The sequence below is a fragment of the Neolamprologus multifasciatus genome, chromosome 15 (genome assembly GCF_963576455.1).
Source record: "Neolamprologus multifasciatus chromosome 15, fNeoMul1.2, whole genome shotgun sequence".
In the NCBI taxonomy this organism is placed as follows: domain Eukaryota; kingdom Metazoa; phylum Chordata; class Actinopteri; order Cichliformes; family Cichlidae; genus Neolamprologus; species Neolamprologus multifasciatus.
In genome coordinates this window covers 22,110,099-22,136,095 of record NC_140453.1, presented here as the reverse complement: position 1 = coordinate 22,136,095, position 25,997 = coordinate 22,110,099, and the positions used below count along the sequence as shown (strand labels likewise).

The 25,997-nt window shown below is 39.4% G+C and overlaps 1 protein-coding gene across 2 annotated transcripts in view; it reads right to left on the bottom strand.

The window, feature by feature from the left end:
* Positions 1–25,997, bottom strand: part of galnt14 (UDP-N-acetyl-alpha-D-galactosamine:polypeptide N-acetylgalactosaminyltransferase 14 (GalNAc-T14)) — a 224,094-nt gene that overhangs the window by 160,780 nt on the left and 37,317 nt on the right. For both annotated transcript variants that reach the window (XR_014869623.1, XM_085134251.1), the window contains exon 2: positions 22,913–23,082. Coding sequence is in view for 1 of the 2 variants with exons in the window: in XM_085134251.1 (XP_084990377.1) it covers positions 22,913–23,082 (170 nt within the window). In the remaining variant the exon portion in view is untranslated. The remainder of the gene's footprint in view (positions 1–22,912; positions 23,083–25,997) is intronic.

The window sequence follows — 25,997 nt, the reverse complement described above, 5'->3', positions numbered from 1 at the left end:
ACATGCATAGACACTGGTCTATGTCTATAGTCTACTTCTTAACTAATAAGCAAGAACATCTCCATATAGGCTGTTTGATGTTCTTACATGTTTGTTTAAAAAGCACAGAAATGTCATCTCTGACTCCAATGAACTAGATTATATCTTGTTGTTGTAGCTCGACAGAGCTCACGGTACAACCCCACCCCAAATGTACTCATGCAAAAATGAAGACATGCATGTAAACAAAACTAAGAGTCCTCTGCTTTTTAAGACTGCATGTAAGCACAGTGCTTTGATCTTCATGCTAGTAGGCATAATGATTACCATTATTGTTGGTTAATGTGTTAGCATGCTATCTTGTGTTAATTGGCACTTAACACAAACTACAACAGGAGCTGATGGTAAAAATCTCAGGGACTTTTGACAATATATAACAAGAACCACTGGGATGTGTGCATCACATTTCACACAGCAGTTGCTGAGATATTTCAATGAAAAGAGAAATATGTCAAATTTATGTAGGAGTATCAAGCATCAACATGATTCAACAAGTCAAACATCAGAATTTCTACCATTTGTCACAGAAAACAAGTTGACATTTCAGTCTCCACCAAAAAAATGTCAAGCAGCTGATGGCAGCTGATGTGTGAAAAGGTTTGTTACACAGAACCTTCTAAGAAGTATTGCTGTGAAACAGAAAAAGGTCAGGCACTTTGATAAAATGCAAAGATGATTGGATTATTCAAATGTCTATAAAATGCTAATACCTGTCTAACAAATATAGCAGCTCAAGAAACACTGGATTGATGCCTAAAGGTAGCAAGCAGTAAGTATAGCTAGCTATGTAGTCAGAATGTCCTTAGACGATTCCTGCTGTGTTTGTGAGGGAAAAGAAGCAGGAAGTGAAAAATACTGAGCTGTTGATGAACCATCTCCTAAAACATGTCTATTGGCGTGGCCTTCTGGACCAGTAGATACTCATGGGAAGCTGATTAGTCCAAACCAGCCATGGTTCAATTGCAGTAAGAACCCTGCAGCATTCCAAGGTAAGGTGATGATAGACAGAAATGTGAAGTGAAAAAATCGGTGCCAATCCATCAACTTGCTGGTGTTAAAATAAAAGTCAGAGGACCACCATGTTTACGTCTATTGGGGGCCGTAAATGTTTGTATAAAATGTCATGGCAGTTCATTCAGTGGTTCATGAAATTAGCCTGGACTCATGAGCCAACAAACCAACATTCAGATACCACCCCTAACGCCAAGTAACAGGGCTACAAACTGGTGCTTGAAAAATCTGTGTATTATTTTTGCATATATATTTGATGTCTGGGTTTCAAAACAATGCAACTAAATTATATTGTTGTGTAAATTCATAAATTCCTTCAGACAATGCCTGCTTTTTAACTTTTGGTGTTATTACTCTGGGTACAAGGGATATTTTCCCTTTTTTGCATTAGACAGCTGTTGGTAACAAAAACTGCTTCACACAGCACACCCGTAGCAACATCCCAGTAACAAAAACATAGTGTTTTTTTAATTTTGTGATTTTTCTTAATTGATGCTGCAGCTTCATTTTGTAATAAATCCAATCTGACGTGAAAGCAGCAGCAGCAGCAGTAGTGTAACATGCCTGCTGATGAGAGGATTTGAGGTGTTAACTCTCCTCCACCCCCTCTCCTGTCTGCTGTCCCTTGCTCTATTAACCCAAGCTATTTGCATGGACTGTTCTATTAGCTGGCTGGACAGCAGAGCAGATGAGTCCAGAGAGAGAGGAGACAGAAAGAGACAGCAGCACACAGCTTTGCAGGATAATGATGCAACAGCTAGAATCCAGACAGAACAATTTCCTCCCTCACTTCGTCTTCTCTCTACCTTTCTCCACCTCACACACATCGCTGTCTGATGAGCCTGTCATGTTGGGCGATCGGCTTATCCATCTCTCTTTCTGTCTCTCTGTCTGACTTTCCCTTTCCTCCCTCCATTAAACTTTTATTAGTCCTCTCTCTGTCTGTCTCTGCAATGCACTCAGTTCCCTTTTTAAAATTACAACCCGTGAATTTATAGAACAATGTAATGTGGATGGAATCGTACTATCACCTCTGGTCAGTGATCCTGCCCAATAACTTTTTTCTCAATTTAATCTACTTCTGAATGATGAACTTTGATTCGCCATATAACTATTATTAAATCACAAAAATGAAATTTGGAAGTTGTGCTGATCAGATCCTTCCATCATCTTCCAGTGTTAGAGATTTGTAGTGAAGATAATCATCAGTATGATCCATGATCTTCCTGGATTACCTTCATTTTAAAGACATTTTGATTCCTGAAAAAAACTGAATAAATAAACATGAACAGATGTCAATATAACAACATAGAATCAAGCTTGTGTCTTTACATTAATAAAAAGCACATAAATTATAATGGACCTCATTCACAAACAGTGCGGAGGCATCAATCTGTGCATAAACCATGCATACAAATGTTTGAAATGACAACGCAGCCTTTTATTTACCTGAACTAAAGTTTCACCCTGTCCCTAGCTCCAAGAAGTCTCCCCTTCGACACCCTGAGACACTCGCTGAATAATATTTTCAGTGCAGTGTAATCAGTTATTACTTTATTTTATGAATTACGTCTTCTACCCATTTATGTTAGAAGGACAGAGAACATGAGTTTATCTGTTTCCTGTCAATTAATAAGTCAGCAGAAAAATCCAACACGATTGTTTTGAAAAGTACTTTGTTTCACTTCTTGTTCTTTTATGTGCTGCAGTACATAAAAGAACAAGAAGTGAATGTCAATGGATAGACGATAAGAGCATATAAATGATAAGATCGTATTTGGAGCGGACAAACATTGTTACAACTAAAACAACATCCATTCATGGTACACATAATTACCTCTTGACAATCTTGATCTTCCCGTCTTGACATACCTTTCTTATTATCGGAGCATCATTCTCAACCTGTTCCTGGTTGGAGGATGCCAGATTCATCATTTTGCTCACGAGTAGGTCTGACTTTGTGGTTATGCTTCTGTGAAAACCAACTGAAGCATCAGCTCTAAATCATCAACAATATGATCCAGCTATATACATTTATACATGTTAATCCACATTTGAACATGGACTCTATATTCCCTGGATTTGCTGTCCATTATGAGCTGGTCTATGTTTATTATGTTTACTGTTGCTCAGGTTATGTTTTTATTTACCTTTGTATTAGATTAGCAAAGATGTGAAACCAGGAGTAAAGTGGGCTGTTAGTCTAACCACGCTGACTGCACAGGTCCTCATACTGTTGCTAAGTAGTGTAAAAATTAAAAGTTAAATAGGTTTGATTTGTATGGTTCAAAGTGGTCATTTCAGCAATTCTGCTCATGCTTTGAATTTTTGAAGTACATTTTTCATGTAAATATATTTGTTTTTCTAAAGATAAATTAAAAAAGGATGATCTTTATACAATGGATCAAATTGGGCGGTTTTATGATCAGTGTTGCAAAAAAATTTAATCTAGGGAAAAACATACATTTCATTATCAGATTATATCTGAATACTTGCACAGTATTGAAGTTATTGCCACTAATCTGATGTGATCTAATCTACACACTTCTAGTGGAGCTGTATTTTTTTTTTTCTTTTCTCTTTTTTATCCAGATGGACTTTGGTAATTGTGGTAATCACCATGTCGGACCAAATGGGATTAAATGACGATGCAGTTCTGGGTGGGATTAGTGTTACATAAAAACATTAATAAAGTAATTGTAAGCAGAAGTAATTCCCTGTAAAAGGCGATGCTAATCTCTGCTTTGTGTTTTCATACCTTAATATTCCTGCAGAGACAATTCTTTCCTGATATAATCTAAGATTTTTGCTTGTTATACATACATGTCGAGTTACAAATACTGTATATAATCACCAGAAACCATTTAAATTGATATTTTCCTTACTCTTTTGGAATGGGAAGATAAAAGTGCCCCAAAAAACCTTATTTGATAACAGTGCCCTGTTATAGGAACCCAGGAGCATGCTGGGAAAAACAACAGTCTCACAATGTGACGACCAACAATCAGTTTTTAACATATTGCCTTTTTGTGCACAAACCGTCTGCCTTCCAAAGCTTGTGTACCTGCCCGAAGTATCTCTGTGGGCAAAAACTGTATCATATATCAAGGTAAAAGTGCCGTCTGCTGGTCAGCTCTGTGGTTAGAGTGTGATTCATGATCTCAGAGCTTCTGAATGGATCAAATTGGAGGCGGACAGCCATGTGCCAGAGAGCCAGTTCTCCTATCTGCCTGCCAAACAGTCCTGAACCGTCTGCCTCTGACTGAAAATGATCAGCCCCTCAATGTGGCTGTAGAGTAAAAGCCCAGGCCTCAAATCTTGACCCTCATTCTACTCTGTCTATATTTTTTCAGTCCAAACTGTGATTCATTCATCGAATTTTTAGTTTAAACATGGTACCTGAAATCTACAAATATACACTCAATATCAAATGATCACCATACAGCTCATTTTGGATCTTGGTAGAATACACAAATTTGTTAAGCTCCAATGAAAACAAATCTCTCTTTTTGTTATAAATAACAATTCAGACAGTCTCTTTTTCTAATGCAGATTATATCAGATTGTTACTGATATACCTTCAAGTGAAGTTCATTAGAAGAAAATCACCCAAACCTAACCCCACCCCCTTGAACTAAACTGTCTAAAAAAAAACAGTTCTTACTGTTTTCAAAGCCTTTTGTGTTCAAGAGTCCAGTCGACTTTATGTTTTACCTGTGACCCCTGAAATCCTTTCTCTAGAGCCATGTAAAGCCTTTTTCTGCTTAAAAAAAAAAACAAGAGCACCTACTAAGTTCCTGATGCTTAACAAGTAACAATACAACTGGGAGCCTGCTGTATTTGTTTCAACATCCTTGTGTGGGTGTTAACTTGTGTTTGACAAAGTCTTCACGCTCGAGCGAGTCACTTAAAAGCCAGTCAGCTAAATGTAATGTAACGTGAGGCGATGTTTCACTCGGCTAGAACAGCGATATATTTCATCACGCTCGATTTGAGCTGATGAACGGTCGACCTCCGACGTTAGAGGCCACGATGATCCATCTGCATTCTGGGTACTTCTAGCTGTCATTATTGATCACTTCAAACAAGGAAAACACACACGCTCCCTCCCTGTACGTTCACCCTCTGTGCTTTGTTAGTTTATTTAATCACTTAATGTTTAAAGAGTTGTTTCTTCTTCTTTTTTTTCTTTATATCTGTGTTTACATTGTGCATAATGTGCATGTACGGTATATTTAGTATACTGTGTGTACTTAGTGCACAGACTATCTTTGCCTTGAGCAGTTCTGAGGCATAAATTGGTGATTACCGGGGCCATATATAGCTTAGGGCTCCATGTGTCTTATAAATCTGAGCTCAGAAAAGTAAAAATCTTGAACATGTTTCAGGCGAATTCTGTTGTCATCGCAGGGTGAAACCTTTTAAAAACGTTTTGCTGCTGGTATGTAGAAGTGGAACTTTTTTTCACTAGCAGTTCCCTCTTCTACACACCTGTCTCACAGGTCTCAGTGCACTCTATTTATAATCAGAAGGCAAACAGTACATTTGTGTGGCTCTACCTGAGAGTTATAAACCTAATTTAAAGAGCATCATCCCTGCATTTTATACACGATAAGAAATTATCCAATTCTCACTAAAACTGCATTCATGCTAAAAAACATTTTAGGTCCCTTATACAGAATTTGGGATTTGAGCTATAAAAAATTTAGCACATATGAAAAATACACTTTGGGGAGCTATACAAAAGTTGGAAATTTAATAGGTTATTTAACGGTAGTCCTACTTAGGCTGCTTCAAAAAAAAAAAGTAGAGAGAGATTGTGTGTGTGCGTGTGTGTGTGTGTGCGCACAAAGATCTGTACGAGCCTGTTCAGGCTTCTCTCTGCACGCTTCATCATGCTGAGCTGGAACATATTGCAGTTGTTCGACAAAAGCCAGAAGGAGGAAAGAAATTGAGGCTGAAATGCTGTAATCGTTACAATCGAGCCAAGTGAAAAATCTGTGTTGTGTGTTTGTCTGCATTTTGTGTGCATGTTTGAGTGTGACTTTACATGCATGTTACTTGTGCGTGTTTGGATACATAAACTCTGTAAGTATGCCTATGTGTGTGTTCTTCTACTCTGTGCAGCCTCTGTGTGCAAGTTAAACAGAAGTGAGCTTATGAGGAGGAAGGAGCACTTGTTAGCATTCGAGGTCTCGGACAGCTGGCTCAACTCAGTACAGCGATAACAACTCAGCTGACCTCGACTTGGAGAGGGTCACCTGTTTGGTTTCCCTGGTGCAGGTGTATATAAGCACAGAGGTCAAGTGAGACCTGTGGGTTTGAATCAAGGTTGTTTTGTGTAAAAGCTGCATGAAATATTATTCATTTATTCTAACATGCTGAAAAAAACTGCCAGGACAAAGCAATGAAATGCACGCTGTCTTGTTTCAGTTTTTTTGGATATTCAGTAATTAGTGAATCATTTTGTCTTGGTGTTAACTGAAAAGCAGACCACTTCATGCCCTGAGACAATTGTTTGGATTCATTATCTCCTTGTTATTAATTGTTGGTTATATTTTTATTGTTTAGGAGGAAGAATAAGTAGTTTTTATGAAATTATTGAAGAAAATTTTGTTTTTGAAACCCCAAGTTAAGCTAAATTGGCAATAGAATGCCTTGCTTGCCATGTATCCTCCGGCTGTTATGAGTTTGCCAAGAAAGAGGAGGATACAGTGGCTGTGTATACCAGGTCCCAATATAACAGGTAATATCACTGTACAGTCCAGATGCATCAAACCTGATGTCCTTCAGAGTTCATTAGATCCCCGTCACACACTATGACTCTGAAGTAGGAGCTTTAAAGGTTACAATACATTTGACATGTGGCAGCTAGAAGTCGCTTCATTTAAAAATATCACTACAGGTTGGAGTAACAGCTTGTAGAAACCTATGGGGTTGATTTCTGTGGAGGCGCGGCTTGCTCATTGCCAGCTGTTTCATCTCGTTTCAGCGCACCCCAGCACAGCAGTGTGAGAATTGAAAGGTGTTGGAAGTCGGACGCTTTTGAGAATCTGATTAGTTCAACGTTTCGTGCACTCGGGCGTCTGCGCCGTCACCTGTGTTCATTTTCCTGTTGTTTACTTCTCCCTCTCCCCTGTTCATTTGTTAATTATTCATCTGATCTTGTTAATCGCTTCACTCAATTATTTGCTCATTCAATCCCTAACTCGCTCATTAGTTGATGCATGTTTATGATGTATGTGTTTAATCTGTCCATCAGCCTCTGGATGCTTACTTTATTTTTTCCATCTCTGCTGAAAGTTATTAGTGAACTCTTCATGCTGCTCAGAGAACAGAAGCCCAGCAGCTCCAAACTGCAATAAAACTCCTTCTCAACTCGCGCGTGTGTGTAGGTGGGTGTTTACTGCAGAGTTTTACTTGTAATTATCAACAGCTCAGCAGGGGTGACTGATGGTGCTTTTGTGTGCGACTGTGCACAGGTTTTGGTCTTTGTGTGTTTGTGTGTGCCCGTGCATGGAGATGATGTTGGAGGGCTTCGGCGTGAAGCTGCATCCAGCTGTTTGTAAGATCATCAACAGTTTCCTCGCACTGCACGAGTCCAGGCAAGCAGAACATGGATTTTCTACTGAAAGAACTTTACAGCCACACTCAGATACTGCATGAAATAATTGATAACTATTCTGATAATAAAATATATAAAAACGTGACATACGAAGAAGAAAATCTGCTCAGTTGTCCTTCATTATAATATTTTCTGCTTTTGTGCCAAATTATAATGAATACGGTCAAATACTTGAATAGAGCAGTGATCTTTCTAATACAAAGTTACTGTTTAACTTTTAATTTTGGCTTTGAACATTTCAGACTCATCACCAGTCTGAAACATAACAAAGGAATGACAAAAGGCTGTAACTAAGGGTGACCATTTCAAATAATATCTGGCCATGCTTAAAGTATAGGTACTTTTGACAACAACAAATATGCTGCACTTCACCTTAGGATTTGGAAAAGTTGTTATAACAAATGCATTATTATGTAAAGCAGGGGTGTCAAACATAAGCCCCAGGAACCAAAAGCAACCCGGCAAACACTTGAACCTGGCCGACTGGACAGCTCTGATAAATATAAATCTTGTGTTCTATTTTCAGGACTTTTACATATTTCCTTCTCATAAAGAGTTTCCTCATGGCCATTCCCACTGCACCAAAGTAACGCATAAACATTTAAGTGACAAAAACATTCCTTTTTTTCATTATTATAGAAATATCCGGGGGTTTTGGGGGGGTTCGGAGTAATAAGTACATTTGTGTGAATTAACAAAAACATTGTTTTATGATTACATTAGAGTCTGAGCTATGAGCTACCAGAGCTTTCTCTGTAATTTTACATATTTCTTACAATTTATGCCCAAACAGTTGTGGCGATAGATTTCTTACAGCAGCATTTCTTCATTATGCAGAAGAAGAGAGATGTACTGTTGAAATAGCACTTCTATGTTTCCTACTAAGATATCTGGGAAGTTAAATGTTACATATCTTTACACTCTTATCTGCCCTACTCAAAATCAAAGTGGGATGTATGTGGCCAACAGTATAAAATGATAAAACAACCTACCTCTGCAGAACAGCCACTTAAAAAAGTTGCACATAAAACAGCTCTTTCTTGCACTCAGTGCACTCTTGCTAGGATGTTAGAACTGACACACAATTAGACATTGACCTTGTTTGGCCAATGTGACTAGTCAGCGCCTTATGGACATTATTTGCCAACATATCAGGTAACGTCATGGTTTAGTTTATATTTAGTTTCATGCAGTCAAAAGGAATACAGATTTAAAATTCTGGATAAAGAAATCCATAATTAGTCAAGAATGAGCAGAATTAGTAGGAAGAAAAAGTAGGAATAGTGTAGCCTAAACCTCAAATGAGTATAATGTAATGTTTAGCTGTGTACTGAATCTTATGGTAGAGCACAGTGGTTCACATTAGTCTTTGAAGGGGCTTACGAGGTCATCCATTAGTCGAAAGGTCAGTGGTTTGATCTCCATCTCTGCTTGTCTGCATGTCAAAGTGTCCTAGGGCAAAATACTGAACCCGAAATTACCCCTAATGTTTCCATCGGTCTGTGTGTGTGTGTGTGTGTGAGTCCTTAAAGTGCACATGTGTGAATGGGTGAATGCAACTAAAATAAACGAGCTCTAAAAACAATGCTCTATATAAATACCAGTCCTCTAATTCATATATTAATTGTACACTTAATGACTGGGAAATGGTGCAGTTATCAGGTGAAATTCAAAAAGTTTGACCTGAAGTTAAGATCCTTACACCCCCTCTGGATGCATGTACTGTGCACCCCATGAGGTTCTTTTGTCGAACTGTCAAACACACTCTATGCCTCCATTTTCTTCTCCTTTTCCCGTCCATCTTTTACTTTAAAATTTAAAAAACCCCAACACACACAGAACACACATCTGCAGGGATCAGGCAGTATTGACTGCTCTCTGGGTCCAGCTCAATTTAGATATGGCCTGAAGCAGAAATGAGAGAAAATGGCGGAGAGAAGTAAAAGGGGGGAAGGAGATGGAGAAGGTAAGGAGAGGAGAAAATGATCAGAAAAAGAAGAGAAAAGGAGCTGCACAGCACAAGAGTAATACACACATGCGCACAGCACAGGAGGACGACAAGTAGTGGATGTAACAGCAATCCTTCATGTGAGGAGTGGCAGTGACAGGATGGTTGACAGGCACTTACACCAGCCAATCGGTGAAGATGGATCAATACGTGACTGGACCAATCGATGATTGCCACAACCCCTGTGACACACACAAATCCACAAACACACACACATACTATGCCATTATATTGCCCCATTCACATTGTGTAGGTAGATTATACATAAATTCTTCAGTTAACTATCAAATAATATCATAATTACCATATTTCAGAGCATGAAATTAAATTAATTTGTTTTTAATACTGATGTGCAGGTCACAAGAAGGCCAGGCTGAACTGTACATTTATCGATGCGATCCTGTCGTCAGGTTTTCATTTTTCATTTACAGATAAGCCAGAGTGTTAAGATCTCTTCCAGTCCTGGGTCATTATGTTCCAACCCCTCACAGCGTGATGAACTATTTTATCTTGCACGCAAATTAATTATGTATAAGACCCTATTCCTGATTGGCTCCGCCATTTAGCTCCTGCTGAGCTCTTCATTTTCATTGTCCATTCTTCATCTAGCCTTCCACCATGGATGAATTGACCAGTGCCCGACTCCTGTGTTCCAATCAAGCACTGCACCTGTATAAAAGCTCAATCAAACTGTCACTCAGCTTGATCCTCTAGCTTACCCTTGTGTATTTCTTCGCTTGGGTTAAGGAGGAATAGCCAAAAAGATCACATCCTATGTAATCCTTTTTTTAAGCTCAAAGAAAGCTCTATACACATGCATAGAACTGCCTCCATCAGTGTGTGTGTGTGTGTGTGTGTGTGTGTGTGTGTGTGTGTGTGTGTGTGTGTGTGTGTGTGTGTGTGCATGTGTGTGTGTGTGCATGTGTGTGTGTGTGGTGTTTCACGGGTAATTACGGTTCTTTTTTGTTCTTTTGTGAGAACCAACCAAAGAGTCTGACAAGTTTGAGAACTGAAAATAAACCATTTGTCCCTGATATGAAAAGCATATGTATCCAAACGTACTCCCACAAATTCTGGACCCACTGCTACTGCTACTACCAATGATTGGGAATCAAATGACCTAAAACAAAGGTATACTTCCTTGCATCCCCCATTGGTTGACTTAAATCAAGTAAATCTGTCAAGTCAGTTTATTTCTATGGCACAATTAAACCCAAAAACAGTGCTGCACAACAAGCAATTTAATTAACCTAGCCCAAAAGGAAAGAGTTATTTTTTATTGCATAATCGCAATTAATCTTTTAGTAATGATTTCCCTTCTTCCTGTTTATAATCTTCCAAACCTCCAGATGGGTTTGGGGGTTCAGAAGATGTAATCAGTTTTGGCTTAACTTGTAGTGTTGTGATGAGATTTACGCAGCACTTTTATAGCTACAACACTTTTCTTTATCTGAGAGACATGAAACACTAAAATAACACAATAGATGCAGCAATGCAAAACACAACACCAGCCACTGTGTGTTTCAGACCGGACGGTTTTTTACATTTTCACCATCCATGCCCAAAATATACGAGGACTTAAAAACTTTTCAATCTGCTTCCTTTTCTTCTTCTGCATCTCACCTTCACAGCTGAAAAGTGGATTTAAGAGGTGAAATCAATGAGACATCAGAGCTTCACTCAAATCCACCATCAGTCTATTTCAAGGCGCAGCTCTGCCTCATGTTTCAAACATGCAGCGTGTTTTTCTCATAATGTAAATCCCCGTAATTCTCTGCACTCATCAACAGAGCAAAAGATGCCAAAGAAAAGCAGCAGCAGGGATAAAAAAAAAAGGGCAGAATCCAAAAGCACAGAGGCTAAAGAAAAGTCAAACAAATCTAATCAGGTATCAGAGCAGATACACTTGTAATGTCGTCTGCTTGGTGATTGTTTCGACACACATTCATCTCAGAGGCAGAGCAGGACGGTTAGCTGAGACGCTAGCTGTGGTAAAGCTGCTTAGCATCACTGTCACTCTGCGCTGTTGTAGAGCACCGGGGTGCTTCGCAGCTCAGGTTCCACATCAGCAGATTACCCACAATACACCAAGGGGATTTCCTCGCCTCACAGAGAGCTTTCTGCTGTGGTTTGTGCTGTTCGTTAGACCCAGTGTAAACAGTGGCACACTTAAGAGGAGCCACTGGTGTTTTTTGACTGGGGAACATCCTGGACTGGAATTCAGGATAAAACTGGGAACATTGGAGGACACAGGAACCTGCCTCAAAGTACTTTAAAACATGTGGTGCATATTAGCATCTTTGCTACTTAAAGCCTAATATTAGGGGGAAAAAATGTTTTGTAGATATTTCTAATGATGAAAGAAACAATATTATATTTCTAATGAAGAATAATAACTCAGTGACTATAACACAGAGTTACAGTTAATAAAATATAATATTGTTATGAATATAACTTATTCCATCCACCCCCCCCTCCCGCTTATCCAATTCAGGGTCAGAAGGGGGTTGGAGCCTTCCTAGCTGACAAAGGGTGAGAGGCGGGGTACCTTTTGCACCAATCCAGAAACCTAACCCCACTAACTGCATGTCTTTGCATATATAATTTAATGTACAATAAAATTATGCAAATTGCTAATCTCTTGCAAATGAAATCTAACATTTATATAAATTATTCCTCATTATTAAACCATCAAAGTTCTTCCATTCTTTATTTAGTAAATCTTTTTTCTGAGATGAAGGTGATTTTTTTGTATCTTAGTGAACAATGTTTGTGTTATTGATCCTCTGATAGTGCAAGGTCTTTTAATTTGCCCGATCGTGCTTTGGGTACAACTGATCCAGTTGCCATGAAGTGTTTGAGAGTGCTATGAACTGCCCCCTCAAAACCTGTAACTGAGCCAGGATTCGATATTGAGAGAACTCATCTTTGCTCAGAATAACAAGTGGGCTTCAGACGCTTTCGTTTGAAGCCATGATTCCTAGAATTGCAATGCTGCACACAGTGAGCAAAAAAATAGGTAGACTTTGGATGTAATCTGGTTTATTTGACTAAGACTGATGAACAGATACAAATCTACATCACCACCACACAAGCGTCAGTGGATGATCTCACAGAAACAGTGAGAAAGTACCACGCTTTTTAACACACTATGTGCCCCCACTAAATGCAGTCTTAAGAGGCTGTGGTCACTTTACACGTGTCTGTGAAATGTAAGGTCTATAGCTCGGGTAAATATGATTTTTGGTAGATAAGGGCTATTCAGTCAGTGCGTGGGCAATCACAGAAATTAGATTTTTGATTTAAAAAAAAGTGCAGAATATTTCATTTTTATTTTGCATGTTTCTTTCAGTCTTAGGCGAAGATATAAAACATTTAGTATCTGTCATGTTTATCCTGTGATAACAGCTGCATGATGTTAAAAAAATATATTTATCTTGCCTTTGGAGTCGCCACTGCAGAAAGTCAAATAACAATTATGTTATTAGTCATTCATGTGTGACAATATTAACATTCTAGCTTTCTTGCTGTGGTTGAGTTAGCTGAGGCACTGTATCGGTAAGGTGAGATGTCTGCGCACAGTCTGATGAATACTAGAAGGTGAATCTGTTGCAATGCCAGTGGACTTCAGAGGAGCTTCTTTCTTCAGTCTGTGAGGCTACTGAACTCATCCTCCACATTTCATCAAGAAAATCAGGTTTTTATAAATAAACTATATACTCATTCTTTTATACTTTTTTTGTTACCCAGCATAAAATGTACAACATCTGTAATTTTGCTTTGCAAACTAATGATTACAATAATTTGAATAACAAGTACTTGTTATTAATCTCTTCCACAGAAAGCGTTTCATCCTGTCTTCCTTCTCTCACCTAACCGACCACGGCAGATGACTGCCCCTCCCAGAGCCTGGCTCTGCTGGAGGTTTCTTCCTGTTAAAAGGGAGTTTTTCCTTCCCACAGTCGCCAAAGTGCTTGGGGTAGGGGGTCATATAATTGTTGTGTTTGTCTCTGCATTATCTCTGTATCTATTATCGTAGGGACATTTGTCCAGTGCAAAACTCATGCCAACACCAAAAACATCAGCCCTCTGTAAACTCGATTGATTGGTTAAAAGGATGATATTCAATCAACAAGAAAACTGGCCAATACAGGCGTTTGATCACTTGGTGCATCTTTAGTTTTTTGTCAATGGACACACCACCTGACTTACATGAATGACCAATAAATCTAACCAGTAGGCGGTTATTTGAAGGTCTGCAAGAAGATTGATGATATTATAGTCAAGTGCTCCCACTTTAAAAGTCTAGACATCTAATGTGTTGCAAATCACCAAATCTGTGTTTACTGGGAAGAAGCAAATAAAGTAATGCAGTGGGTGGTGTTTATACTTTTTGGAGGTCAGACCTGTATTTTTTTTTCCTCCACATCCAAGCATTTTCGTAGAACATCGGTGTGTGAGCCTCGAGGTTGTTTTATGTTTCTTCCATCTGCTTTTGATACCAGACTCTGATCATTCATCACCAGAGCAGGTAATCAAATAAGCAAGCTTGACAAGAGATAATAAAAATCATTTAGTGTCAGAGTTCAGAGGGATTTTTTCTTTGTGTATTTTCAAGGCTTGTGATCTGAGAAGGATGACAAGTGTTAGCGTGGGAGGCACCAGAGCTAATACAGTGATTAATGTTTAGCTGCTTGTTGTGATTCATGGAAATATGACTAAGTAGCTGACTGAGTGTGAAAGGACACTGACGCCAGTGTGCACATGTAACACACACGTTCACACGCACAGGCAGGGCAGTGCTGAACGACTGCATGATCTAGTTAGTAATAAGTGTTTGAGCATCACAGGGTCAAAATGCAATCAAATAATTAGTAAGTGACTGAATGGACTGTTGGGTTTTTTCCCCCTGCAGCACTGTCTGGTTGCAGGAGAGATGCCTCTATTTTGGAGCAGTAACAACAAAACACTGGAGCGTTATCACATCTTCCACTGAGGCAAAACAAAGAAAATGACAAATTGTGTGCTACGCAGTGTGTGTTGTTCAGATGTGATTCAGAGGACAGAAAGGATGATAGTTTTACACATTTTTTATGTTTTTACACCAGCTTCAATGTGGCTGACTGTGGAACCACTTTAATACCATTATTTCTCCCTAGGGCCTTGCCTGATAACTGACAGCACAGACAAATGAGTATAATAGAAATAGGAAGATAAACTAACAAAAAAGTAACCACCAAAGACGGTTTGTGTCAAGTACATAACAGACAAGAGGGCAGTGACCAAATGGGTGAGTTGGAGGATGAACTTTTAAAGAGGAGGCTGTAACTCCTTCCAAGACAGCAGAGGGCTTGTCATAATACTGTATTTTCAATTTTTCAGGTAACAAAATAAAGCAAACGTGCAGGAGTTTGACCTAAACAGCTGCTCCATGTGAGAAACTAAAGGAAAGGATATTCAACAGACAGCCAAACAATGTTTCCAACATTCTTTCAACCACATGGTGAGGTCATTTAACCTAAAACGCATGTAAAAAAAAAAAAAAAAAAAAAAAGAAAGAAAATAGAAATAGAAATAAAAATACTTCCTGTGATATAGAAAAACACTGGTTAAAAAAAAAAAAACATGAACCTGTGCAGCATGTCCAGTCATGAAATTTCCTCACTAATAAATATTCCACAGTTCCACTTTAGCAAAGTGGAAGTGACTGGGAATGGCAGGAACTCAGCAGGGTCAGTGAGATTCAACCACTACAGGCCTCCAAACATCATGTGCCCTTCACATTAGCTCAAGAACAGTGTGCAGAGAGCTTCATGGCTTCTCCATTTGGCAATCTAATGGATGACTCTGGGTTTAGCGTTTGCCAGGAGAATGGTACTTGTATGAATATGTAAAGTTGGATGGGGTATTGTGGTGTGGGGTTGTTTTTCAGGCCCCTTAGTTCCAGTGAAAGTTACTCTTAATGCTTCGCATATCAACACATTTTGGACAATTTCATACTCCCAACTTTGCAGGAAAAATTTGGGGATGGAAACCTTCCTGTTCCAACATGACTGCCTACCAGTGTAAAAAGCAAGGTCCACAAGGAAATAGATAAGCAACTTTGGTGTGGAAGAACATTACTAGCCTGCAGAAAATCCTGACCTCAACCCGACAGAACCCTTTTGGGATGAATTAGAGTGGAGACTGAAAGTCAAGCTTTCTCGTCCAACATCAGTGTCTAACCTCACAAAACTACTCCTAGAAGAGTGGCAAAAATTCCCATAAACACACCCCTAAACTCTTCCCAGAAGAGTTAAAGCTGCAAAGGGGGGGGGGGGGGATCATATTAAACCCTATGAATTATGAATGGGATGCTACTTCAGCTCAAATGAGTATGAAGGCGTACGAGCGAATAGTTTTGACAAATAGTGTATAAAAGTGAAGTCAGTGGAACAAAATGTGTAAAATATATTTATGCATATTTTCTGCATTTGAAGATAGTGAGACAGTATATACAGATGATATTTCTCTCTATCGCATGTTGATAAAAGTGCTTTCAATATTTCTTCAGTACATAAAAGTTTGTTTTTTAACATCTTGTCTTGCACTGAACATCACTTTTTGTTGTCTACTCACGCATTAAAACATTTTTCTTACACACTTCCTGTTGCCATATCAACCTATTGTGTATAACTGTAGGACATGTTTCCTCCCTGTACTGTATCAGCCCATTGTCTCCCTACTTGGATCTAATCCCTGCAGCGAAGCGGCTGTTGGGCTTATAGACTGTCTGCCGGAGAGCAGACAGAGGGAGGTTCCCCTGTTCACCGAGATAATAGCAGAGCACTGAAGTGGAGTGGTTTATACACACACGCACACAAGCATACACACCCCAACACATACACAGCTTCCTCAGCTCTGCATGTGGCAATTATCTCTCCTCTCAGCAGCTTGTGGCATCTCCCCCCATCTCCCCTCTAGTCTCCTCCTCTACCACTTCCCCTTCTCTCCCTTCCCTAATCTCCACTTGACTTTTCTTCCTCCTCTTTCTCTTATCACCTTCTCTCTTCTATCTTCCTATCTTTGCTTAAGCTGTTTGTAGCTCTCTTCTCATTTCTTTCCTTTCGCATACACTCCACTGTTCCACCGTCAAACACGAGATAGAGACAGAAGCACTCCCCCCCCCATACGCAGTAACAACCTGGACATCCTGCCTTCACTTCAAAAATACAAATAAATAAATATACAAAACACTGCTTCAAAAGAAATTGTTTTCCACACCTCTCTGGACCCCCTACCAACCTGAACACCACTATTCTTAATGCAGTGACTCTGCAACGCACAGACACAAACAAAAAACAGCTTGAAGATCAATGTGAGATTCATACAGTTGCAAAATTAATGTATAAAATATACTAACCACACTGTAGCCCAGAGTTGCCTTCAGTAGAGCTGGCTGTTTAATCAGATTTTAATTTCAATTATAATTTTGGCTTTTAGTGATTATGAAAATAAGATAACAGGAATGAAACAATTACCTTTTTGCAACTGTTTTGTGACCTCTTTCTTTTTTGTTTTTGCTAAAAACCTTATAAATAAAGAACACAGCTTCCCTTTTTAAACCTTGAGGATGAAAAGCTCGTGGTTGCAAGGGTGTCAACTTGGGCATAAGTCAGCTGCTTCCTTGGCCTCTTGTTGCCCCTGTCTGCATCTGCAGACATCCTGCTGAAGAGATCAGCAGGTACAGGTGGCCCTACCAAGGCAGACTTTGGTTAAAGATTGAACTGAATCAGCCACCACATTTTTCATTTATTAAGTTTTTAATAAATTCAGTGAGTTCATGATTAATGATGTTAAATACTCAAGATCATGAAATAATTGTCACTGTGCTTTTTGCCTTCGGGTTAATTGAAGATTAGGGCTAATTGAGTAGCCTTAGTTTTCAGTGCTAGGCTTTGGCATTGTTGGTAAAAGCAGCCCAACCTCAAAAATACTTTTCAGTTCAATGTTATTTATATATGCCAAATTACAACAACTGTTGCCTCAAGGCACTTTATCCTGTGCAGTAAAGACCTTACAATAATAGAGATAAAACCCTAACGATCACACGACCGCATCTGATCAAGCACTTGGTGACAACAGGAAGGAAAAACATCCTTTTACCATTAAGAAAACGCCACCAGAATCAGGCTCAGGGAGGAGCAGCTATCTGCTGCAACCAGCTGGGGATTTCAGGCCTAAATGATCCATTCAGAGCTTCCCTTTTAGTTGTATTTAAATATTTGGCATTGTCCATTTTAGGGTAACAGGTAGCTGGACCGTTTCTAAACTGTCATGGGGTAAGAGGTGGGGTACTTACAAGCACCCGGATTTTAACCCAGGACCTTTTCACTGTGAGGCAATAGTGCTAACCACTCCATCACCTTGCAATCATATATTAAGTAATCATCTATTATAGTTTAGCAACTGCATCTCTCTTGCCGACACATTTACCTCCTGTATACACAAACTCGGAAATAGTACAATTTCCACCTGCACTGCATTCATCTCTGTGGTCGCAGCCACAGTCTTACCATCAGGGGTTACGGATCTTATAGATTCCAGATCTCTTGCAGCCTGCAGGCAATATGGAACCTAGCATCTTCAGGTCAAAAGCTTGCTTCTCTAATCTTTAGCTTATCCTTGCCCCACTGGGAAAATAACAGACCTGAAGCAGCTTCACTAAACCTGCTGTGTTTTCACTTCTGGTGCTTTCCTTTAGAGTGGTAATCTAAAAATTCTTCTTGGTTTTGTGTCTTTCTATTTAGCTTTCAAGGTTTATTGCTGAGTTGCTTCTTTACTACCGTTGCTAGAGAGATGGCCTGTCAGTCAATTTCCTTGGACTTGGTTTCTTTAGATGGGGCCACTGATTTTCAGCATAAGCAGCAATATTTCTGAACATATAAATATGTTCACTAGACAAAATGGAAATGCTTTGCTTGTCTGTTTTGGATTTTTTTTTTTTTTTTACATTTCTGCACATGGAAGTAACGGAAACAAGCATACATCACCATGGTATCAAAACCTCCAAGTTGTTAAACCTGTGCTTATTTTTGTGAAAGGTGAGAACAGAAAATATTTGGCATTGAATCAAACACCTAAGATAAGGTTAACATTCAAACACGGCACGCAGTTCCCAGCTGCATCATTCCCATATTTATCTTGTCTTATCCAATTTCCTTCCCACCAGCCCTCACACCACCTTTAATTTAAGCCAAATAGTTCCTCTTGGGAACCCTGCCAAGGTGTAGGAAGTACCTCCATTGACTCTGCAGTAGAAAGAAGGTGTTTCTAAGAATACCTCAGTAGCTACAGTCAAAGATTTTACTGCATTTTTCTCTTTTTCCAATCCTAAAAGAGGATGAGGCGCCTTCATTTTCCCCTGCCAAGTGCTCCTGTGATCTACAGCTACAAGGTAACTGAGTTAACAGATAATCACATAACAGCAACCCCCTCCCCATCCACACACATGCGTGCAAACAGACACGCACACTTCGCTGTCCTATATGAGATAAATGAGCACCATCAGCCCCCTACCTCCCTGCTAACAGATTAATGTGTAAGCGTATCCCTGGTCCCCCCCCCCCCCCCCCCCCCCCCCTCCTACACATCCTTCTCACTTTTCTAACACGCACACACAATGAGACACACAACTCACACATTTCTCAGTCGCCTTATGTCAGCTCGACAGTGAATTTCCCTCCTCCGGTAGCACAGCAGATGATGCAAACGATCGGCACAATGTGCACTTACGCACATTAGCGTGCACATATGGATAAACACTCAGAAATGCTCACACTTGTGCACAGACACACACGCACACACAGTCAGTGTTAGAAGCAGCAGACAAGCTATGACTGAGTCAGACATCAATCTCCTCATCACACGTCAAAACACATCCGCACACAGTGATGTACATGCCGGCTACGCTAACAGATTATAGCCTGTGAAGTTGTAACCTGCTGTGCTCATCACCATCAGCCACAGCAGCAGCAACCAATCAGGACATGACCATGTTCAGCACGACTGCCAAAACCAGCAGTCACCCAACAAACACCCACATGCAGCTTCCTCTCAGGGAGCTGGGTCACCATGAGCTGCCTGGTAACCTTTAATCACACAGCAAACACTGGCTCACATACACATGTGCAAAACAGGACAGCGGATGTTCAAGCTGGACATTTACTTCATATAGTATGAAGTAATGTACTATACATATACTAGAGATGGACCGATCCGATATTACGTATCGGTCCGATACTGACGTAAATTACTGGATCGGATATCGGAGAGAAATAAAAAATGTAATCCGATCCATTAAATATCAAAAAAGCACCTCACAAAACTTGCGACATGGCATAACTCAGCTCATAACCATTGCACGTAGGAGCAGTGCTGTGTGTATTTGTAGAGTCCTACCAAACCAGCATTTCATCTCCCAGGAAGTTATCCCAGAGAGAAGTAAAGCAAGTGTGTAAGTTCATCTCTGAATGTTTGTAAAGCATTCCCACGTTAAGCCTAACAACCAATTTATGGAGCGACTGCCTCTCTCTCTCTCTCTCTCTCTTGCTGCTACTTCATGATCAGCTGATCGACTTTTCTACGCGAGTCCGTCTCTCTTCTTTGTTTTTGGCCCACTTTGCACCAGAAAGAGGAAACCAGCGGCTGAACAACAGCAGCACGTTTAAGCTGTTGTTAGAATTTATTTAATATTACTTTCTACACCAGGATCTTTTTCTATGTAGCTGACGGCTGGTAACTGTGCAGGGGCGGAGCTAGCAAGGTTTAGCCAGGGGGGCCGATAGGGCATGAACAGGGAAAAGGGGGCACAAAGACATACTTTTCTTTCTTATTCTCATTTAAAATGTCTAGCTTTTAATAAATAATTATCCAAAACTTACACCCAAAGTTTTAATCTTATGTAAAATGTATAGAAGTCCATTACTGTATATAGTAACTGTTAAGTCTAATATACCCTAGTAAGCTATAGTACTTTTTCCTTTGGGAAAGTACCATCTGTGCAGTCTGCAATTCTGTTGAAGAAAGATGTTGAATCTATTTAATTATTCATGAAAAATAATTTATTTCTGTGCATTTTTTTCCACACTGCATCAAATTAAAGTTGATTACGTCGATTAAGCATCATGAGGTGGAGGGTGGTTCCCTATTTTTTTGCAACCCTATTAGTTAGGTTGCTTAATATTTCTGCTAAGTACTCTTTAAAATACCAGAATAGGGAGGATGGAGTAGGTTTAAGTTTATTAGATTGATCAGTTTTGCTGAACTATGAAATATTTTGGGTGCAGTGTATTTTTTACATACAGGTATAACAGAATAGCTTTAGTGTTGTTGTTTATTTAAACTTGAGTATGAACTTATACAAAATGCAGCAATATATTAAAAAAGCAGTTTTATTGATTGAAAAAACACTATATCGGATTCATATCGGTATCGGCCGATATCCAAATTTATGATATAGGTATCGGTATCGGACATAAAAAAGTGGTATCGTGCCATCTCTAACATATACTAGTAAAAAAATCATGAAAAAAATGAAAAGGATCTGTAATCATGTTTTGTGGTATGGAACATCAACGCCCCTCCATGAGCAGCACCAAAACCCTCAGAGAGAACAGAACTGGGATGAAGATGGGTTGCAAAGCAGCTTGTATACACACTTTAAGCAAGCTGAAGGAGCTTAAACAGCATAACGAATGTCTGAAGAAAGTAGCATGTTGAACATTTGTCAGGACCTAGGGCAGGACCTAAAGCTACACTCAAATCTATTATCTATTATGAGACTAAATAAAGCAAGTTTTCCCCTATGTTTGAAGTATCCATGTCACTGAGGTCAATTAGGAAAAAGAGAGGGGGGAAAAAGGATAGCAAAAACCTATAAATCTATATATAAACTGTTAAGAAAATCCTTTTCACTCCATTTTTCATTTTATGTTCCCACAGCTTCTGTTATTCCCTGATTTAATTAAAGATCTAAGATATATTGCACAACTCAGGTGGATCCAGTGCATCTCACTGCCTCTTAGAGACTCCTGAAAAATCTTTGGTACTGCAGTTTGGTACTTACTGTTTTGATCTAAAATGAAGACAGATTCAACATTGGCATGGCTTTTTTGTCTTCGCTGAATGTTATTTCAGTCAGTCAGAAAGAGATTTTGCACTATTTTTTTTAGCACAAGAGAAAGTTTGCAAACTAGATGCAATGCTGGCTCTGCTTTGAAATCAAGGTGCAAACAGACCACCCAGTGTGTGGGTTAATCATTAGAAACTACGTCGGGTGGATAAACTTTGCTCCCAGACTTTCTAGGCACATCAATTATGGCCGGGTGAGAAAAACCCAGGAAACAAAACTAAAAAAAAAATAAAAAATTGTAAAAAGAAGAAAATTTATATATCAATGCAAAGACGTGGCTTTGTTGTTGAAAGCCTAATAGAAACAGAATCTCAGCAAAAAAGCCGTGTTTGTGTATCCCACACGATCTCAACCAACAACACGGGACCTCTGAATGCCTTTTACAAGTGCCTGGAAGTTTTTATCTCCTGAAATATACAAGTAGGGAGCTGCTGTCAATGCGGCAAGCTCCTTATCTTCCTGCTGAGCGTCTTTCCAACAGAGGAAGACGGCGCTCTGCTAAGAGGATTTCTATTTTGGTTTAATTTAATTTCTTAGCGGACAGGCGGATTGTAATTTGGTGGTTTCTCTATGAAAACGTGTTGGTTCCATAATCTAAATTTGTTTTAGTACAGATAGGGGATTCATTACGAACTCCAGGAGTTGCTGCTGTGTTCCTCTTTAATTCAGTGCGTGCGCACTTATGTGCGCACACATACCTGTAATACTAAAAGCTGATCTGTGGTGTTGTTGTGTGTTTGTTGATGTGTTTGTTTATGCCTGCAGGCAACATGAGTTCGTTTTGTGTGTTGTGATAAGCTCTCCTTTTATGCAGGGATGCAAACTTGTGATAGATTTATACATAACTCTGTAGAGTCTGCCTGTAATAAATATATTCCTCCAGAGGTTTGTCTTTCAGGTGCTGCAGAAACATTTTGCTACAAAGAATCTGCACTTTCTCAAGCTTGTCTGCAATCTTTAACACAACACACATGTTGTGTTGTGTCAGACTTCTCTGTAGGTTGTCATTTATACTTGTGCATGTTCGTTTTATATACTGCACTCTGTGGTTTTGTACCTGTAGTGTCGAGTGTCTCTCAGGGCTCGATCACTGGGGATGCGTTCACTCTCTCTCTGGTTGAAAGCGTACAGAGTGTACGGGTCGTCTCCAGGCTTCCAGCGCCGAGTGCTCAGGTAACTCCGCTCATCAAAGCCCTCCAACATGTCCTCCCACTCTGCATCTGAAATCTGTAAATCAGTCAAAGCCGTTAAAAAGAGAACTAATGATCACATGTAAAAGAGAAATGCACTCTCATCACATTTGATGCAGTATAACAGAAGACAGAAGATGCAGTTTCTGTTTGTTAAATCAAAATAGTAAATAAATTATTTTGCTCTGTTTTATTTCAGTTATATCAGCCTAGGTGCTGAAAATGAAACCAACAAGAAGTGCCAAATGGTCACTTGAGACAGGCTGCAAAAGGGAATCATTCCCCTGAGGTGCCCGTGCTAAAATATCCAACTTAGACCATGAAAAAAATGTGTTTTAATGTGGCATCTTGTCTTTAGAGCCCATCGCTCCTTTTTTAATAACTGCATTAGGACTAAACTTCTTTTTTTTTAACTCACTCATGTTGGATTTTCCTGAGACTTAATGGTGAGTGTTTCAACTGACACGTGTAGCTGCTAGCTGTGTGCTAGTGATAAATATGGTTGCCGTGTGGTACAGCCCTTCCAACAAGTCTGTGCTTCAGTTTTGGTGAATGAGAGTCTAGCATTGTATTAGTCTGACATGTTAATTAGAGGACACATGTGATTAAAATGGCAATTTCTGGTTCCTGAACAATGGTGCAGTAGAAACGAGTTAGCTTGCAGTGGGCAAATGCATGAGGCAGTCAACACAATGAAAAGATCTACCATGTGTTCAAAATCATCTTTGACATATAAGAAAAGAGACGACGTGATGTAGTCTTAAAAAAAAAAGCATCAGGTTCACAGTTATCTTTTTCTATTTTATCAGTCATCAGAACATTTGAACTAGTGAACGTTGGATTTATTCACACATGTTCTTTGCTGCTCACAGCAGAGGGCTTTTTAAAAGCATCTGAAGAGCTTTTAGGGGTCATTTTATTTAAGGGAGATTCAGAGAGCTTTTCAGTTTCTGCTTTTTGGTATTTAACAAGATGAAGGCCGTGCTTCAGTTTTTCATCCTCTTTGCTCCCTGCTTATTTTGTGACTAAACGCTGCATTTTTGTCTCTCGGCAGCTTGTTTGGTTTGTACTTTGATGTCGTAATTCTTTATTATGTGATGCTCTAAATCTGAACTATGCAAACAAACAAACATGGAAAAGGGGCGCACCACTTTTCCTCTTCTTGTTACAGACACTTAAGGGCACAAATCAGCCAAATACACCTCTAAATAACAGCTTTTTACACATAGTGCCTGCATGTTATTGCATTGTTGCACTGCTGCCAGCATTGTGAAAAGCCCAGTTTGGATGTAGCTTGTTAGCCAGTCAACAGATCAATGACGCAATTAGTCATCAAGTCAGTCATCCAGCATGATGATCAATTAAATGTGTCAATGCAGTATTGCATGAAAAAGAGAGGCCCCAGTCACACAGGCCAAGACACCTGTCAGCAACTGTGAGGCAACCGTGAGGCAACCACCGGCCACGAGGGAAAAATGTACATTCCCCGACCAGTTGGCAAGTGGTTACTGGAAGGTCACAGGTATGCAGTGCAGAGATATGCAGTGTGGCAAACACTGCAAACTGTGAAAAGTGTGACAAACTAGAAACAAACTGTTTGCCTTCAATAAGCAATAAGGTATTTCGTTGCCTTGTACTTGTGACATGTGCAATGACAATAAAGTTGAATTCTATTCTATTCTATTCTATTCTAAGGCACAACTTATTTTGAAGGGGAGCGTTCCTAGTTTCTGGTTTGCCTCACAAATTTGTAATTAGTAGTGAAAGTATCACTACCGCTCAGAGAGTACATTATGTGTTTGGTGCAGTACACTCTTTGTAAGAGCCAGCAACCACTTGCCAGCTAGTTGGGGATTATCCATTTTTTCCATAGCTATTGGAGGTCATCAGGGGGTCATCAACTGGTCTCTAGACCTGTGGGACTGAAAGCCTAGTGATCGTTACTGGTGCTTACAGGGACTATTCTCAGTCTTCTAACTTACACCAAAATAAATTAGCATAGACTGGCGTAAAAATGAGCTAAATTCACTGCTCTATGTCCAACGCAGGCAGCACATGGTGACTTTCAAATTAGCTCCAACAGATATGTTTAGGAGTAAAATCACAACGTGTGCTGGAGATACAGAATATTATTTGTCTCTTTGTGTTTAAGATCATTTTGGTCAAAAGAGAAGCGGGTGTTTATGATGGTACAACTATAACCCCTCCAAAATCCTTTAAACACTTTAACATTATGACTGCAATTCAGCTCACAGATGTTTCAGTTTTTCGCATGTTTACCATAAAATATGCAAATAAACAATGTTTGATGCTCTTGTGGGTTTGAAGGCTTTAAGAACGAAGGGAAAACAAAAATAAAACAAAAAATTATCTGTTACACCATTACTTTGTAATTCTGGTACACCACGCAAGACTGATGCAAGTTTTCTAACCTTCAAAAACACTGGCATCAGCTCATATCAGTAATGTATGAAAATCATATGCAGAGACTTAAAAAAAAAAAAGCTACTTGAGATACAGTAGGTAATCCATCATGCCTGTAGTTTTTTTGTCACTTACTACTAAGTGGTAATGAACATGCATTCAATTCATTTTGACATCTGAGAATCGATGGCTGGCTGCTGAACTGTTCTGCATTCATGATCTTGGTGGTTGGAAAATACCCCCTCCCAGAGGACATAGAAAGAGCATGGAACAAATCTTTGAATATAATTTCTTGCACAGAAATGTTCTTTTTTAATGACTAGAGAAGCTTTTAAAAAACATTTTTCAACTGCAGTACCACAAAACAACAGTTTTACAGTAAAATGAGGGCGAAAAAAATGTTCTGGAAGCAAACTTTAAAACTTTTACAACACATTGGAAAGTAGACATGAATAATGTAAAGCATTTGCAGTTTGCAGTTGATGGGCTATGCAAAAGCAGCCATATGGCCCTTCAACATACCAGTAA